This window comes from Populus alba, chromosome 3, assembly GCF_005239225.2.
Source record: "Populus alba chromosome 3, ASM523922v2, whole genome shotgun sequence".
NCBI classification, from domain to species: Eukaryota; Viridiplantae; Streptophyta; class Magnoliopsida; order Malpighiales; family Salicaceae; genus Populus; species Populus alba.
This window is the reverse complement of record NC_133286.1, coordinates 17,740,235-17,755,629: the sequence shown is the minus strand read 5'-3', so window position 1 is coordinate 17,755,629 and position 15,395 is coordinate 17,740,235. Positions and strand designations below refer to the sequence as shown.

The window sequence follows — 15,395 nt, the reverse complement described above, 5'->3', positions numbered from 1 at the left end:
AACAACAATAATTGGTTTTCGAATGATATTCAACATTTCTTTCGCTGTCTCCAGTCGCTCTCACTTCCACGTAGTTGCACGCAATATAAAAAGAAGGTAGGTCTTGCTGCCTCTGTCAGCTCCATCTATCTATACTCCATGAATTCCCCCTCCCCTCCCCTCCCTCCTTCCACTCTCATGTTGTACCCTTTACGTCAGAGTTATTTTCATTTTCATGGGGTATACAGAGACTCCAAGTTAAAGTAAACGTACCCTTCAATTTTCCACTAAATCTCTTCCTCTCTAAATTAAATACACCTTTGTTATTTAAACTAGTAAGCGAAAAGATTCCAACACCAAACTCCAAAAAACTTAACTTGGAATCCCTCCACCTGTAGACCGTTGCAAAGTCCACTCTTGCTCACACCACACGTTCTCCCTGTTTCCCTTGTCCCCCTCTCCCTCTTTCTTTCTTTCTTTTCTCTCTGATTCTTTCTTATTCTCAACAAGGATTGATCATAAACCAAACCAGCTTTGTAGCTAGTCTTGTATGAATATTCTTTCTTGATCATCATGGCGATGATCACTTGCATGACTGCTTCTCTGAAGAAACTCGTGTCTTTGTTTCTTGTAATAACATTTATAGGGAGGAGTTGTGTGTCTGGTCATTTTGTGGTAGAGAAGAGTAACATAAGAGTGCTTTCTCCTCTGAGTTTGATATCAAAACATGACAGTGCAATAGGTAACTTTGGTATACCAGATTATGGTGGCTACTTGGTTGGTTCTGTTGTGTATCCAGATAAAGGAGCTTATGGTTGTCAGGCTTTTGATGGTGGTAAACCCTTCAAGTCTAAAGGCTCTCGCCCAACCGTTCTACTTCTTGACCGTGGAGGTATAAATAAATATATTACTCACAATTATTCTCTTGCCTCTTGAGTTTTCATAGATTGATGTTAATCTTGTGTAAATTTCGTTTCTTTGTTGAGAATTTGATTCATGGATTTCCTTTGACTTTGACTTCAGTCTGTCTGTAATCCATCTTTTTATTGATTTGCTTATTGATTCGTTAACAATTTGATTAACTCTTTCGTGGAGTAGCTAGTAAACCTGGTATGAAATGGGTTTTTGTTTGATTTTGCTCACACGCTCTGCTTTCTCTCTTTCTCTTCAACTTTCTTATTAGCCGAGATTAATTCGTTAGGAATTTGATTGACGGATCACTAATTATGGAGTCAGCATTAATGGCTAGCAGTTTTCTGTTTTTATGAATAGCTTACAAAGGCATATTCAGTTTTTAGTAATGGATTGGAGTCTAGTTGTTTGCTTATTGCACTAGACTTTATTTGAATTTGCTGAAAGTTATTGGGAAGACAATAGATTTTTGCTTTTCTCCATGTGTTTTGATGCAACTAATAATTCCAAATTCTTTGTCAAAATCCTCTGTTTTATACCCTTCCATTTTGCTCTCTGGCTTCAACATAGGCCCACATTCTGTTCACTTCGAGGTTCGATAGGTTGACTGTTTGATCTGGATCAACTGTGAGATAAGAAGGAGGAGTATTCTCATTCATTTCTTAGTTTTTGATAAATGTTTTAGTCACCATATAGAACCGCCATTATTATGTTTAATTAAATATCTACTTTCATTTTTCCATTTATTCTCTTTGTTCTTGCCTTCTGTAGGCTTCAATTCTTATATAAATTGATGATTTAAAATACTATATGATCTTACGTGAATGTTACGATTGATGATTATTCCCCCAAAGATTTGAATTCATACAGTTCAATGATGATAAGCTGAATCAAGCCCGCTGGATTTCACAAATCCTGGAGGTTTTGAGCTTTCTGTAATAGTTTTTGCTGATGAAATCAAATGTTGATCTTCCTGTTTTTCTTATTGCAAATGTAGAGTGCTACTTTGCCTTGAAAGCATGGAATGCTCAACAAGCTGGAGCTGCAGCAGTGCTAGTGGCCGATAACATAGACGAGACTCTAATAACCATGGATTCTCCAGAGGTGAGCAATGACGCTGACGGGTATGTAGAGAAGATTGGAATCCCATCAGCTTTCATAGAGAAGTCATTTGGAGAGAGCTTAAAGGAAGCCTTGAGGAATAAAGAAGACGTGGTCATAAAATTGGACTGGAGAGAGTCAGTGCCCCATCCTGATCAGAGAGTTGAGTATGAGCTTTGGACGAACAGCAATGACGAATGTGGTGCTCGATGTGATGAGCAGATGGATTTTGTGAAGAATTTCAAAGGTCATGCTCAGATCCTCGAAAGAGGGGGATACACTCTATTCACTCCACACTATATTACTTGGTATTGTCCTCAGGCTTTCATTCTTAGCAGTCAATGCAAATCTCAGTGCATAAACCATGGAAGATACTGTGCTCCTGATCCAGAACAGGATTTTGGGGTGGGATATCAGGGGAAGGACGTGGTATTTGAGAACTTGAGGCAGCTTTGTGTCCATAGAGTTGCTAATGAGAGTGGAAGGTCTTGGGTTTGGTGGGATTATGTGACAGATTTCCATTTCAGGTGTTCTATGAAGAACAAGAGATATAGCAAAGAATGTGCTGAAGAAGTTTTGAAATCACTTGGTGAGTTCTTTTCTACAGTATAGTATTACAGAATCCTGCTTGCATTAGTTTTGTGATGATTACAATGTATGGATGCAGATTTGCCTGTTGAGAAGATCGAAAAATGCATGGGTGATCCTGAAGCTGATGTGGAGAATGAAGTGCTCAAAATTGAGCAGGAACTGCAGGTCATACTTGTCATTTGGTTTGCAACTTTCCGTTCCTGCAGTCCAAATCGGCCTTCAAATAGCACCACTACAGATTTCTTTTCTAAACTGAACTACATTGCCCTTAATTGCATGCCTGTGTATTTCTGTATGTGTCTGTGTCTGGACATTTAAAACACTGGTCGGCTCTTACTTTATATTCTGGTTTATGGAATTCAGGTAGGACGAGGATCTCGTGGTGACGTTTCCATCTTGCCAACATTGGTGATTAATAATGTTCAATACCGAGGTTCGTCTTCCCATTGTAGAGTGTAAATGAAATGCATTAAAGTAGTGGGAGATTGTGTTTAAGCATGTTAAAGAGTTGGGTTTACTATGTAGATCTGCTTTCTTCCAAGCCGCTATCAAGCAAGTCGGTTTCAACACTGAATTTGATTCACTGTTTCAATTTTGGATTTTAGATCTTACAGAGGCCTTCCCATAACCCAAACCCCAGTTGATGATTTGTATGCTTTTAAATTGCATTCATTTCTTTTTAACCTCTCCATTTTATGTTTCTGGCCATTCTAGTGGCACCAGGTTAATCATGATCTGCCCTGCCACCTCTTCGTTAGAAGTGTTTCCATATGCATAGGGTTATATAGTATTTTTCCTATGGGCTTATCTCATGAATCTTGATGTTTTGGATTTCTGTTTCCTTTTCCGATGATGGTTGGTTATTTAAATTTTCTTCCCATCTATTGAAACTTTAATTTTAGTTAAAAGAAAAGACACTATATTCCCTGATTTTCACTCGCCTATAGCCAAAATGTTCTTCGAACTGGATACCTTTTACAGTTACCCTTGTTATCCTTTTCGTGGAAGTTGTATATATGTATCATGGCATTATGAGTCTTTTATTTATTTTCACTTTCCTTCTGTAGGAAAATTGGAGAGGACTGCGGTGCTGAAGGCCGTATGTTCTGGATTTAAGGAGACCACCGATCCTCCAGTTTGTTTAAGTTCTGGTTGATGAGACATTTACTCAGTCTTTCACTCTCAAGATTGATACTTCACACACTAGGGGAAATTGCTGATAAATTCTCTCTTTTTCCTTGATGTTTATTGACAGAACTTGAGACTAATGAGTGTCTCGAAAGGAATGGAGGCTGTTGGCAGGACAGAGAATCTAACACGACCGCTTGCAAGGTAATACAGAAGAAGTATTCCAATATGAGATTTTTTATCGATCCCCGCATAAGAATTGCCTAGTCAAACCATTCTATATAACTTGTTGCTGTCCTTTGTGTTTTTGGTTTCACTAATAGTAGGATCTTGAGTTTGTTCAGGACACATTTAGGGGAAGGGTGTGTGAATGTCCAGTTGTGAATGGTGTTCAGTTTGCAGGAGATGGTTACTTGTCTTGTACAGGTAGGCTCTTTCCCTTGGCTATACGTCCACTAAGATTGGAAGTGTCAGTCCCTGTCTAACAATCTCACTGAAGGAATGATACTCTGTTTCTTCTGTTGTGTTTTCAACCTTCTTAACTATGTGAAATAGACAATTGTACTCATAAATAGGCTGCTCACACAATTCTTTTGGCAGCTATTGGACCTGGAAGGTGTGCAGTAAACAACGGAGGATGCTGGTCAGAAACAAGACTTGGATTAAGTTTCTCAGCTTGCTCAGTTCAGTGATATTATCTTTCGTCTTCTGATTACACTAATCCTCTTCCCTGTCGATTTAGTTCTTTTTTATAAATTTAATAACCACCCTTGAACTTTATTCGTTCCACCTTGACACAATTCCTTTCCATGCTGAGCAGAACTCCTTGCTATCTGGTTGCCAATGCCCACAAGGGTTTCAGGGGGATGGTCGCACATGCGAAGGTGCTCATCTTCTATCAAATTGAGTATTGGAACTGTTTCATTAAATCACTCTCCATCTGCAACTTTTTTGTTCTTGTGAAATATTTCTCTAGTAATAGTTTTCTACTTTGCACCAGATATTGATGAATGTACCGCGCGCACTGCTTGTCAATGTGATGGTTGCTCCTGTAAGAATGAGTGGGGTGGATATGAGTGCAAATGTAAGGGGAACCTCATTTATATAAAGGAGCAAGATGCTTGTATTGGTAAGAGAAGCAATCTCAGATTAAAATTTTTAGATGACTTCTTTTTCTGCAGGAGATGTTAATGGCATCTGTGATTTGATATAGATGACGGTCAATGACGAGGTTCTATTTATAGTTTCCAAAGTAAAACTGGCTCTTTCATTTGAATGTTAAATTTTCGCATTACCTCGTTTAAGTTCAGTTGTCCCCAGCAATATTCCATTGAATCCACTGTTTATAGGTATTAATCTTATCAGGTTCATTTTCTAAAACTTCGATATACTGATTAATTTTATATTAGAAGGTTTTTCTGCTACTGAGGAATCCTTTCTGAGTGGTGTCTTTATGCGTCATCAAAACTTCCATGATTGGAAACAAAATGCTATGAGCATGAGATAGTCAATCAGCAATATCATCCAAGTTTAATCAAGTAAAACCGAAGGCAAACTTGTCATCAATTATTTCCTGTGAGATATTTTGACCTTTGTTTGTCAATTCTGCAGAAAGAAGCGGATCCAGATTCGGATGGTTCCTCACCCTTGTGATCCTTGCTGTTGTGAGTGGAGCTGGCATTGCTGGTTATATATTCTACAAATACAGGCTTCGGGTATGTCTACATGCATTCAATATATGGACCAGCTTTTTCTTGTCTATCTTGGGTTATTGATTTGAATCTTTACTTGCAAGAAATGATGTAATCATCCAACATTTTCTCTTTCCAATTGCAGTCTTACATGGACTCAGAGATCATGGCTATCATGTCGCAATACATGCCACTTGACAACAACCAGAACAATGAAGCTTCAACCGAAGCCCAGCCACTACGGCATGGCGCGATGGTGTAAGGTAACAAGTCCTTTTCTCGGTGGTTACAAATTCTGTCGTTTGTCTAACTTTGGTGCTCAAAATTTTCTGCAATCTGACTCCTTCCTTTGCTTTCTATTCACAGATACAAGAACTAAGCAATCAATCTTGCAAAGAATGATACCATTAGAAGGGCGGATAATGTTGCTACTGGATGTAAATCTTCATAACAAATGGCAGTTCTTATACACGGCAGAGAGAAGTCCAGTTCTCCTGCTACCATACGGTTTTAGAACAATACTCTTTTTCATTTTTATAGAAGAGTCTGGTGATTTTTTCCTTCTGTACAGAAAAATAGCAGAGATCATGAAGATGTTGCTCCAAAGATGAATAAGAACATGTAAAGGTGACAACTACATATACGATGAAAAGAATAAATAGATGAAGGATGTCTAAAAATGAGATGCTGCTCTGTATCAAGAACATTAAGACCCTTCAACAGTTGCTATGTGCAGAGCATGGCTGACGCTGTGTAAAGGAAAGTTCTGTAGTCTATAAATTAATAGCAACTATATTTTGCAATTTGCCATATTGAGAGATGTTTGCTTAAATGTCCTGTTGGCAGTACTGTGAAGCTCAAGTAGTTTTATGACCAAACATCAGGAGATAGCGCCTCCTTTCATGGCCAGATCACGACTACCTGCCTGAATTTTCACGACAGAACTCCTCAGTCCAATCCCTAATCTGTTGGATATTTGTACCTGAAGATAGAAAGAGTAAAATCCATGCCCCATAGAAAAAGGCTAACTAAATTTTATAATGCTCTCGTTGAGAGAGTCGGGCTCAAACGGGTGTTCTAACCACCTGGGCTTCGAGAGCTGCTTGAATCTTTGTTTATTTACAAAATATTAGTAAGAATCAACAGAGAACAGCATCTCTGCAAAGTACAGCAGACCAGAGAGCAGTAGGGTAGTAGAAGCACCATTGATGAAAATGAAAACACACCCTCTCCCACTCATCTTCTTTACTAAATTCACATGAACTTCGAGTAAGGCAAGCTTGGTAAAATTAGGTTTCCTTTGGTATGATTCTTGCAAATTGATTCAGACCTTGTTTCTTTCGAGGAAAACACTTTTTTTTTTTTTATGGAAAAAAGATTATTTTTGCTTTTGTTCGAATTTTTTTTATAGTTCACCAAGCATCATGAAAATGCATAAAAACTACTTTTCTCTTTTTAATTTCAGAAAACGCTTTCATGTTTTTACACATATAATACCTTATACAAATCTTACTTTCCTTGTCTTCATATTAAAAAAAAAAAAAAACTCAAATATAACTCTCGAGTAATACTATTAATTAATTTGGATTTTTCATTAATTTAAAAAAAAATATTTTGATGTTTTAAAAATGAAATTTACTTAAAAAAATATTTAAAAAGGTTATATATCTATAATAGTATATTTAATATATTTATATTATATGTATATTTATATTTTATAAAATAAGCTATATATAAATATATGATGCAATATATTTTTTTCCCATAATTATACTTTTTATATCTTACAGGTTCCTTTTGATATGATTTTTTAAATTAATTTAAGCTTTTTTTAATTTTGAACTCATTTAAAAATTATTAATTTTTTTGGTTAGAAATAACTTTTAAATTAAATTAAAAATTCGTTAGAGAATTAAGTCAATATTTTAATTTAATAAAAAAATTAAAATATAAATTAGAATTCCAACTTAATATATATATCTTCAATAAAAAAAAGTTGCTTCTTAAAAATCCTTTGAAACTATTTTTTTGTCAAAGGTTATTTATAAAAAACAGATTTTAAATTATATTTTTCGTAAGTCATAATTAAAAGAAAATAAAGACAACGGGCTGTAAAAAAACGAAGAAATGAAAAGTGGATAACGTTTTTACACAAGTTGAAAGAATCAACACAGGAGCACGACATGCCATATCTATTCTAGTGCGAGAGTGAGAGCAGCATTTTGAGAGCAAATGGCCTCTACTGCTCCTTTACATCACCACCTCACTCACTGCTTCTCCATCTCCCAGGTCCCCTCTCTCTGTCTCTCTCTCTGTCTCTGCTGCTCATGTATTATTTATTTCTATGAATTGACTAGCAGCCATGTTTATGTGAAAGAAACAGTGTAAAGATAAGGAGGTTTTATTACATCATGGATGGACAGCAAGACCACCACCCAGATATTCATTCTTCAGAAACAGGGAAAACAGCATTAATCTTACCACTAGTGCCAGCAGACCCATTAAAGCTTTTTCAGTTGATATACCTTCGTATCCTCTCCTTCAACCTCCTAAAGTCGAAGAAGAGTCTGACTCTGAGGTACCCCAATTTCACTTTCTTCTTCATTTCTTATTCTCCCTTTGGTTTCTGAATTGTTAAATGATTTGTTCTTGAATTTCTTTTCTTTGTGCGTATTTTATTATTTTTGTTAGAAAGCATACAAATTTAGATTCTATGATAAGGTATTTTTTGTTTTCTTTTATTTCCCTCCACTTCTCTTCTAATTGGCAAATATTTCACAGCAGCCCTTTTAATTGAAATGTTCTTGGTGTTCCCCTCTCATGATAGTTGGAACCAGCAGACCCTGATTTTTATAGGATAGGTTATGCTCGGAGCATGCGTGCTTATGGAATTGAATTTAAGGAAGGGCCAGATGGATTTGGAGTTTATGCTGCCAAAGATGTTGAACCACTTCGCCGTGCAAGGGTGAGTAGCTTCATTTCATCATAATTGTTATAATCTAATTTGTAGCAGTAGTACGTTATCTGTCTTTTTTCCACGCAGCAGTGCGTGTGAATACTTCTTGCTTTGTATCTGTTATCTATCAACTTGTCACTGGGTGTGTTCCAATACAATGTATTCGGATCTTGGTTTGTTCTTCCACTGAATTCTGAAATGGACTTCTCTTTGTGAGTTTTCTGATGTGTGATTCTGTAATTGAATGAACAGGTGGTTATGGAAATCCCAATAGAGTTGATGTTGAATATAAGTAAGAAGCTCCCATGGATGTTTTTTCCAGATATAATACCATTGGGTCATCCAATATTTGATATTATTAACTCAACAGATCCAGAGGTAATATTTCCATGCTATTGGGGTTTTATTTTCTAATTTTTAATGCTAATTTGATTCTTCATTGATGATTTTTATGACATTCTATTCCATTATGATCACCGCTTATTGTTTATTCTTTATTTCATTCATTCATTTGGTTGATGGGATGATTCACTTACTTTATGACAGTCATTTATCTTTCTGTTCTTTCCTTGTACTTAAACTGGGTATCTCTCTGTGCCAGACAGATTGGGACCTGCGGTTAGCATGTCTTCTTTTATTTGCATTTGATTGCAAGGATAACTTTTGGCAGCTATACAGTGACTTCTTACCTGGTACGGATGAGTGCCCCAGCTTGCTTCTAGCAACAGAGGTGTGTGCAAGTATTCCATTATTCATGATTGGCATCAAAGACAGTGACTTCCAGCTTTCATGATCCATTTGTTCTACTATTCATTGATGCCCTTTATTTAGTTAAACCAGCAATTACTTCCAGAATTGGTCGCTTCCGGGCATCACCTACTGCCAAGGTCTTCCTTTTGTATTTTGATAGAACTTCTGCTAAGATTTGTCCACGTAGAGTTCTAATGTCTGTTTTGGGAGTACAACTAAAAAGCTGAGTCTCAGCCAGAGGCAATGGGAGTGAAATTCACTCTATTCAATGTTAGGGCCCATGCCTCAAACTTTTCCTCAAATTGATTTTTGATGTGCATGCTTAATGTGCAAATGAAATGTCTGTTTGAATCTTTGATGCTTATCTCTGATATTTCTTCAAGGTGATAGCACGTACAATACAATCTTTTGAGAAAGCTATGGCTTAAAACTTTTTTAAGCTCTTCTGTTTGCTATAATTTACAATTCAAATTTTAACTTGTCATTGTAGCATGTCAATCTCTTTGTTCTTGGCCTGTGGAGTTCTTTTTATATGCTCTATTATATTGTCACTTAAGCCACACCAAAGCTTGAGAGTTAGCTACCTGCACGCTTATTATTGTCAAGGGACATCTGATTCTAATAGCACTTGAAACTATACTATTGGTACAGACTTTTTCGATGGTAAAATTTAAAATGAATAAAATTGTTATCAAATTGGAGTCACATTGTTCTGAAAGGCCTTGGCAGTGCTTTGTTCCTAGTCTATGTGTTTTCTGTGTAAGCTATTTGCTGAACAAAAGCATCAGTAACCAAGTTTCTCATTTCTATTTCCAAATATGTGCTACAGGAGGACCTTTTGGAGCTCCAGGATGAGAATCTTGCATCAACTATGAGAAAACAGCAACTTCGAGCCTTGGAGTTTTGGGAAAAGAATTGGGTATAAAAACATCTTTCTGATAAGAACTAATGCTGTTGCTTATCCTATTTTCATCATATAAACTGCCAAAATGTTATCTCGTCAATAACAACTTGTTTATGCATGCAACCCACTCAGCACTCTGGTGCTCCACTCAAAATAAAGCGCCTTGCTCGTGATCCTGAGAAATTTATTTGGGCAGTTAGTATGGCACAATCACGGTGCATTAACATGCAAATAAGGGTCGGTGCTTTAACTCAAGATACGAATATGCTGATTCCTTATGCTGGTAAGCGTCTATCTTTTAACACTTCTCTGAGTATATTACCTAGTATAACACACTGGAATACCATTACAAAATTATAACCATAGAGGCTTGTTTGCATTAAACATATCCTTGTGTTTCCCATTGACACCTTTTGACAGAATGGTTGCACCTCTAATATTGACAAATGACTTATCAAGCTATGTTTCCTGCACACTAAATACCAAACCATTTGACTTAAAATTACTTTCAATTACCTTTTTATCATCAGATTTACACTGTACGGTTTTAATTTAAGCTAGTTGCCTCATTGGAGAGAGAGGAGAAATCAGCCCATGCAAAATGTGAAGCCACCATTTCATAAGTTGTTGACCTTTATTGTAAAATTATGAGGTGCATTATCGCTTTTGGTGCTTGAAATCTGTTTCCACTATTATATGCACACAATGTAAAATATTTTATTTTATGTTGAAGAAATTACATAAGCCTGTCATTTAATCTCCGCAAAATGAGGATGCACTTAGTTTTTGCCTAGCAATATTTTCACAGCATCTTCTTCATAGGAAAAATATATTAATACAGCCAATATAACTTTGGTAGAAGTCGAGTTGTACTAGTAGATTGACAAAATCTGAAAATATGGTTTTATTTTCCAATTTTCTTTCTCAACAGTCATATTTCATAGCAAAGTTTAAGAGAATGGCATGTCTTCTTGAACAATATGTCAAGTAAAATGCATGTCATTTTTCCCCTAATGTTAAAGGTCAATTGTATAAGCCATCTTTCAGATATTTTTCAATTTGAAATTTCCCATTCTAATCCAGTACAAGTGACCCATTGTAATTTGCTTCCACAGGAACGTCAGCAAAACTTAAAATTTAGACAAAAGGTATCACATTAAAATTGCATAGTTGAAGATTCAAAATTAGAATGTTTGGTGGTTTAAGCACTGTTCATACAATCAACCATAATGTTAACGCCAGTTCTTAATGAGATATGGAACATACAATCTTTGTGCAATGAGATGGTTTTAGTAAGTTACATGGAGAAGTTTATGGAGAATATGCGTCTGCAAAGTAATGATGTTATACCTATTTTTGGTCATAAGTTCCACAACTTGTTCTTGGGATCAGTTGATGTTTCTCTTTTCCTGAATTCTGGCCTTCAAATTTTAGTATTTACATCCTCCATATTCAGATTTCCCTTTATATCTCCATCACCTTTCGTAGAATACTAGTGTTTTGGCTCTTTTGTCAATTTCTCCAATATCTACGCCAGGTAAATCTAGTGATATTTTGCAGACATGCTAAACCATTCCTTTGAGCCAAACTGTTTTTTCCATTGGCGATTTAAGGATCGCATGCTTGAGGTTATGATAAATGCCGGGCAACAGATAAGGAAAGGAGAAGAGGTACAATTTTATATATTTTTCCTAAATTTTGATTTTTATTCTTAAATTGGTCTAGTATCTCCATCATGGAAATGCATACACAACACTTATTGTTGGAAATTGAAAAACTATGCTAGAAACTGTGTTTGGAATTACATTGGCATGAGAAATTCATTGCTCAGAAACTTTAAGATTCTGCTATCGTTATAATTCCATATTCAGTATCACTGCTTTTTTTATTGGATAAAATCTTAGTACAACCGCTCATGAACATTACTAAATGTTGAGATTTTCTTTTATAGGATCAAGTTGTAAAAAGGTCATAGCAGCTTTTGTAAATAGAAGCATGGTGTGATGTTGTGGTCCCTGCCCATACTCATTTAATTGTGTAATTCAAATTGGTTACTTAGTTAACTTCTTATGAACATTTCTCCTCGATACTTTTTTTGCAAGTTAGAATAGAATTATGTGCATTCTTAACTTGCTCCAGTATGGATATGATCCTGTTGGTTTCATAAATTTTGTACAGATGACTGTCAATTACATGAGCGGACAGAAGAATGACATGTTCATGCAACGATATGGTTTTTCATCACCAGTGGTAATTTGCCCTTAGCTCCATCTAAAATGAAGACAGTTATACTGTAGTTTACAGCATGATGGGCTTGGGAATTTATTGTTTCAAACCACCAGAATCATGGTTTAGATTTAGCATTCTGCTTATTATGATATTTTTGTAGCATATGTGTAGGACCATTTGTTTGAGAAAGTTCTTTTTCTTTTTCCTTTTTTTTTAAGTCATATTGGAATTGCTTACAGAAGTATTCAATTGAATCAGGATCTTTGTATTTCAACTTGTAGGGAACATTTTAATGTAATGGGTGGTTACTTTTATTCTTTTCTTAAAGTTATTCTTGTATGTTTGCTAGTCATTCAAATTATAATCATGTACTGTCATTCTTTAGCCTCAATGCCCCAAAGAATTAACACAAAATCCTGTCTTGATGTTTCAGAATCCTTGGGATGTAATCCAATTTTCTGGCAATGCACGCATACATTTGGATTCTTTCCTGTCAGTCTTCAATATATCTGGCCTGCCTGAAGAATATTGTCATAACAGTACGGGCTGTGTATTTTTCATGAATTCCTTGCACCAACTTGCTATACTTATCATTTCTATGGATGAACTCTAGCCCTTTATCAAAAATATTAAGATGAAAATTTTCTAGCAGGTCTGCTATCCAAAGAGGGAGATGCTTTTGTTGATGGAGCTGTTATAGCAGCAGCAAGAACGCTGCCCACTTGGTCAGATGGAGATCTGCCTCCTGTCCCAAGCATAGAAAGGAAAGCTGTGAAGGAGTTGCAAGAAGAATGCCAGAAGATGCTAGCACAATTTCCTACAACTTCGAAGAAAGACCTGAAAATACTAGGTAAATTATTGAAGCTAATTATGGATGCTTCGCACCAATTGGATTCTTCTGCCACCTTTCAGCTTTGCAAAATATCTTAAATTTAGGTGCTTATCATCCTGAAAATAATTTCTCAAAGGACTGGAGCAGTTGGTCTTCTCTTTAAGTGCTAGATTTCCCTATCAGACAGTATCCTCAAGTCATGACAATAGAATGATTGGACTGATACTTGATATGTTAGGATTGACCGAATGCACAATGTTCAGGGATATTCTGTTCATTTTGCCTGTTCGGTTCGTAAAACTTATTAAATTTCAGATGTTCAGATTATGGATTCCTTGTTTTGGAATCTTGAACCAGCTTCAGTACTACTGGAAGATTTTAGTACCAAGCATGGCTTTTCTCGGTAAAACTAATTCTGAAGATAATGTTTCTCAATCATAACAGATTCTATGCCAGAAGCGACGAGGACCCTCGACGCTGCAATCAAGTACGTTTTTATATGATACTGTTCTCTGTACATTTGATTTCGAAGTTCTTTTCATTTCAAATAAATAACCTGAATCTACACAGGTATAGACTGCACCGGAAGTTGCTTATTGAGAAGGTCGTCCGGGCATTGGAAATGTATCAAGAGCGCATATTGTTTTAAGCATGGAGTTTTCCTTTCCAAATGAGTCATGACAATTTTGTTATACATCTCTGATGCACCAAATGGCGAAAGCATAGTTCATCAACTGTTTTTCATGCGCTGCAGTCGTCCATGTTCCTGTATTCGGACATGATCAACAATGTGTGCAGCTATGTCTCGATCTGGATTCAGACCATGAATGTAAATGGGATTGGTAATTAGCATTTGCAGCTATTAACCAACCTCAATATTGGATTTTATCAGAGTATAACCACCGTGCTTCGATCCCTTTGGATGCAATTGACAAACTTTTGCTTGCAGAAAATCCATCAGAAACCAACTCAAAATGCCTACAAGAGAGGGGGACGTCGGTTTATCTTGACCTAATTTTAGATGTAATAATATTTGACACTTTTTTACGAATTTTTTTCTCGGGATATTACCTTAATAATCTCTTGTGTGGGCCAATATCTGTTTTCAATTTGAAAATATAAATTAGTAGAGTTTGTGCTGCGGGGGTAGCAAGGAAGCTTTGAGAGCAAATTTTAACATAAAATGCTAGTAAAATGTTTTTGTATTTACGCGTCATTTTTCAGAATTTATTTTTATTTTATTATATAATAATTAAAATAAATATTCATAAGAAACACAATAGTTAAGATTATGTAAAAAAAATCATATTTTCTTAGTGAAAATTATCTTTCTCGTTCATATAAATTTTTATGTTTTCATAATAATTGTATTTTTAGTAGTGGAATGGTTTATTAAATAAAAGTTAATAAAAATTACTCATAAAAATTCTAATAACTTAAATTAAAGAGGAAAAAGAGTTATCTTTAATCAAAAAATTCTATTTTTTATTTATGTATTTTTTTTTTTGTTTTGACGGGAAATTATTTTCTTTCATTAGAGACATTGTTTTTTAAATAAAAAATTATTATGAGGTCAATAAAAAAATATAAATCAGTCATTTTTACGCATCTATATTATTAAATAGAATAATAAATCTATGAAAATTATAATAAAAAATTGATATTATGTTATATAGTATATTTACATCAAGCCTCCTATAGTTAATCATTTTTATTTTTTTTGCTTTGCCTCTATATTTTAAAAAATTACACTCTACATACCTAACTTTAATAAATTTATAACACTTTATATCTTCCAGTTTTGGTTCAAAAGTAAACACAAACATCAAATTAAAGAACACACAAATATGATTTTTCTCAACAAATCTTTATCATTTCAAGCAAGTCACCCTATATTATTATAGCACAAAACTCCTTCACAACCCATAATAACCCAAAAATTGCAGCACACAAAGTTGAATACATGTCTATTCATCAAATGCTAATAGTAGCCTACAAACTTGCACAGCTTGGATGAACTAAAGTTTAAGAATAAAAAATACACAAAATACTGAAAAGGAAACATATGTTAGGATATCAAAATCAAAGGCTAATAAGAACAAGTTATTTCAAAGATGAAAGGGCAAGTCATGTGATAATGTATTGATTAATTGATGCAAATTTATTAATGATATTGAATTAACTGCTAGAGTGAGAGAAGATGCTAATTATATTGATCAAATACTAGATGAGATGAAGATAATTAAAGATGAATTACATGGAGTTTGGATAAAGAATCACAACATGAAACTAGTTTTGCAAGTGCAAAACTGTTATTGGTAG

General features: G+C 35.1%; 2 protein-coding genes across 4 annotated transcripts; both read left to right on the top strand.

Annotated features, from left to right (window-relative positions):
* The first annotated feature begins 142 nt into the window (after positions 1 to 142).
* LOC118054350 (vacuolar-sorting receptor 6) lies at positions 143 to 6,212 on the top strand. The gene is made up of 13 exons (XM_035065899.2): positions 143 to 871; positions 1,889 to 2,581; positions 2,660 to 2,748; positions 2,947 to 3,016; positions 3,651 to 3,734; positions 3,839 to 3,915; positions 4,056 to 4,137; positions 4,312 to 4,394; positions 4,532 to 4,595; positions 4,712 to 4,840; positions 5,323 to 5,426; positions 5,548 to 5,665; positions 5,769 to 6,212. Exons 1-12 carry the CDS (start codon positions 553 to 555, stop codon positions 5,662 to 5,664), a joined length of 1,911 nt encoding a protein of 636 aa, XP_034921790.1. The 5' UTR covers positions 143 to 552; the 3' UTR covers position 5,665; positions 5,769 to 6,212.
* Positions 6,213 to 7,533: 1,321 nt separating this feature from the next.
* Positions 7,534 to 14,124, top strand: LOC118054349 (protein PLASTID TRANSCRIPTIONALLY ACTIVE 14). 3 transcript variants are annotated; one of them, XM_035065898.2, is made up of 13 exons: positions 7,534 to 7,691; positions 7,786 to 7,980; positions 8,230 to 8,367; positions 8,611 to 8,736; positions 8,960 to 9,088; positions 9,938 to 10,027; positions 10,145 to 10,295; positions 11,573 to 11,682; positions 12,191 to 12,262; positions 12,675 to 12,780; positions 12,894 to 13,091; positions 13,518 to 13,560; positions 13,644 to 14,124. In XM_035065898.2, exons 1-13 carry the CDS (start codon positions 7,635 to 7,637, stop codon positions 13,720 to 13,722), a joined length of 1,494 nt encoding a protein of 497 aa, XP_034921789.1. In that variant the 5' UTR covers positions 7,534 to 7,634; the 3' UTR covers positions 13,723 to 14,124. The 3 variants fall into 3 exon arrangements, with proteins under 3 accessions (XP_034921789.1, XP_034921788.1, XP_073264494.1); XM_035065897.2 differs by having other exon boundaries at positions 12,891 to 13,091; XM_073408393.1 differs by lacking the exon at positions 7,534 to 7,691 and having other exon boundaries at positions 7,851 to 7,980; positions 8,187 to 8,367; positions 12,891 to 13,091.
* The last annotated feature ends 1,271 nt before the right edge of the window (positions 14,125 to 15,395 follow it).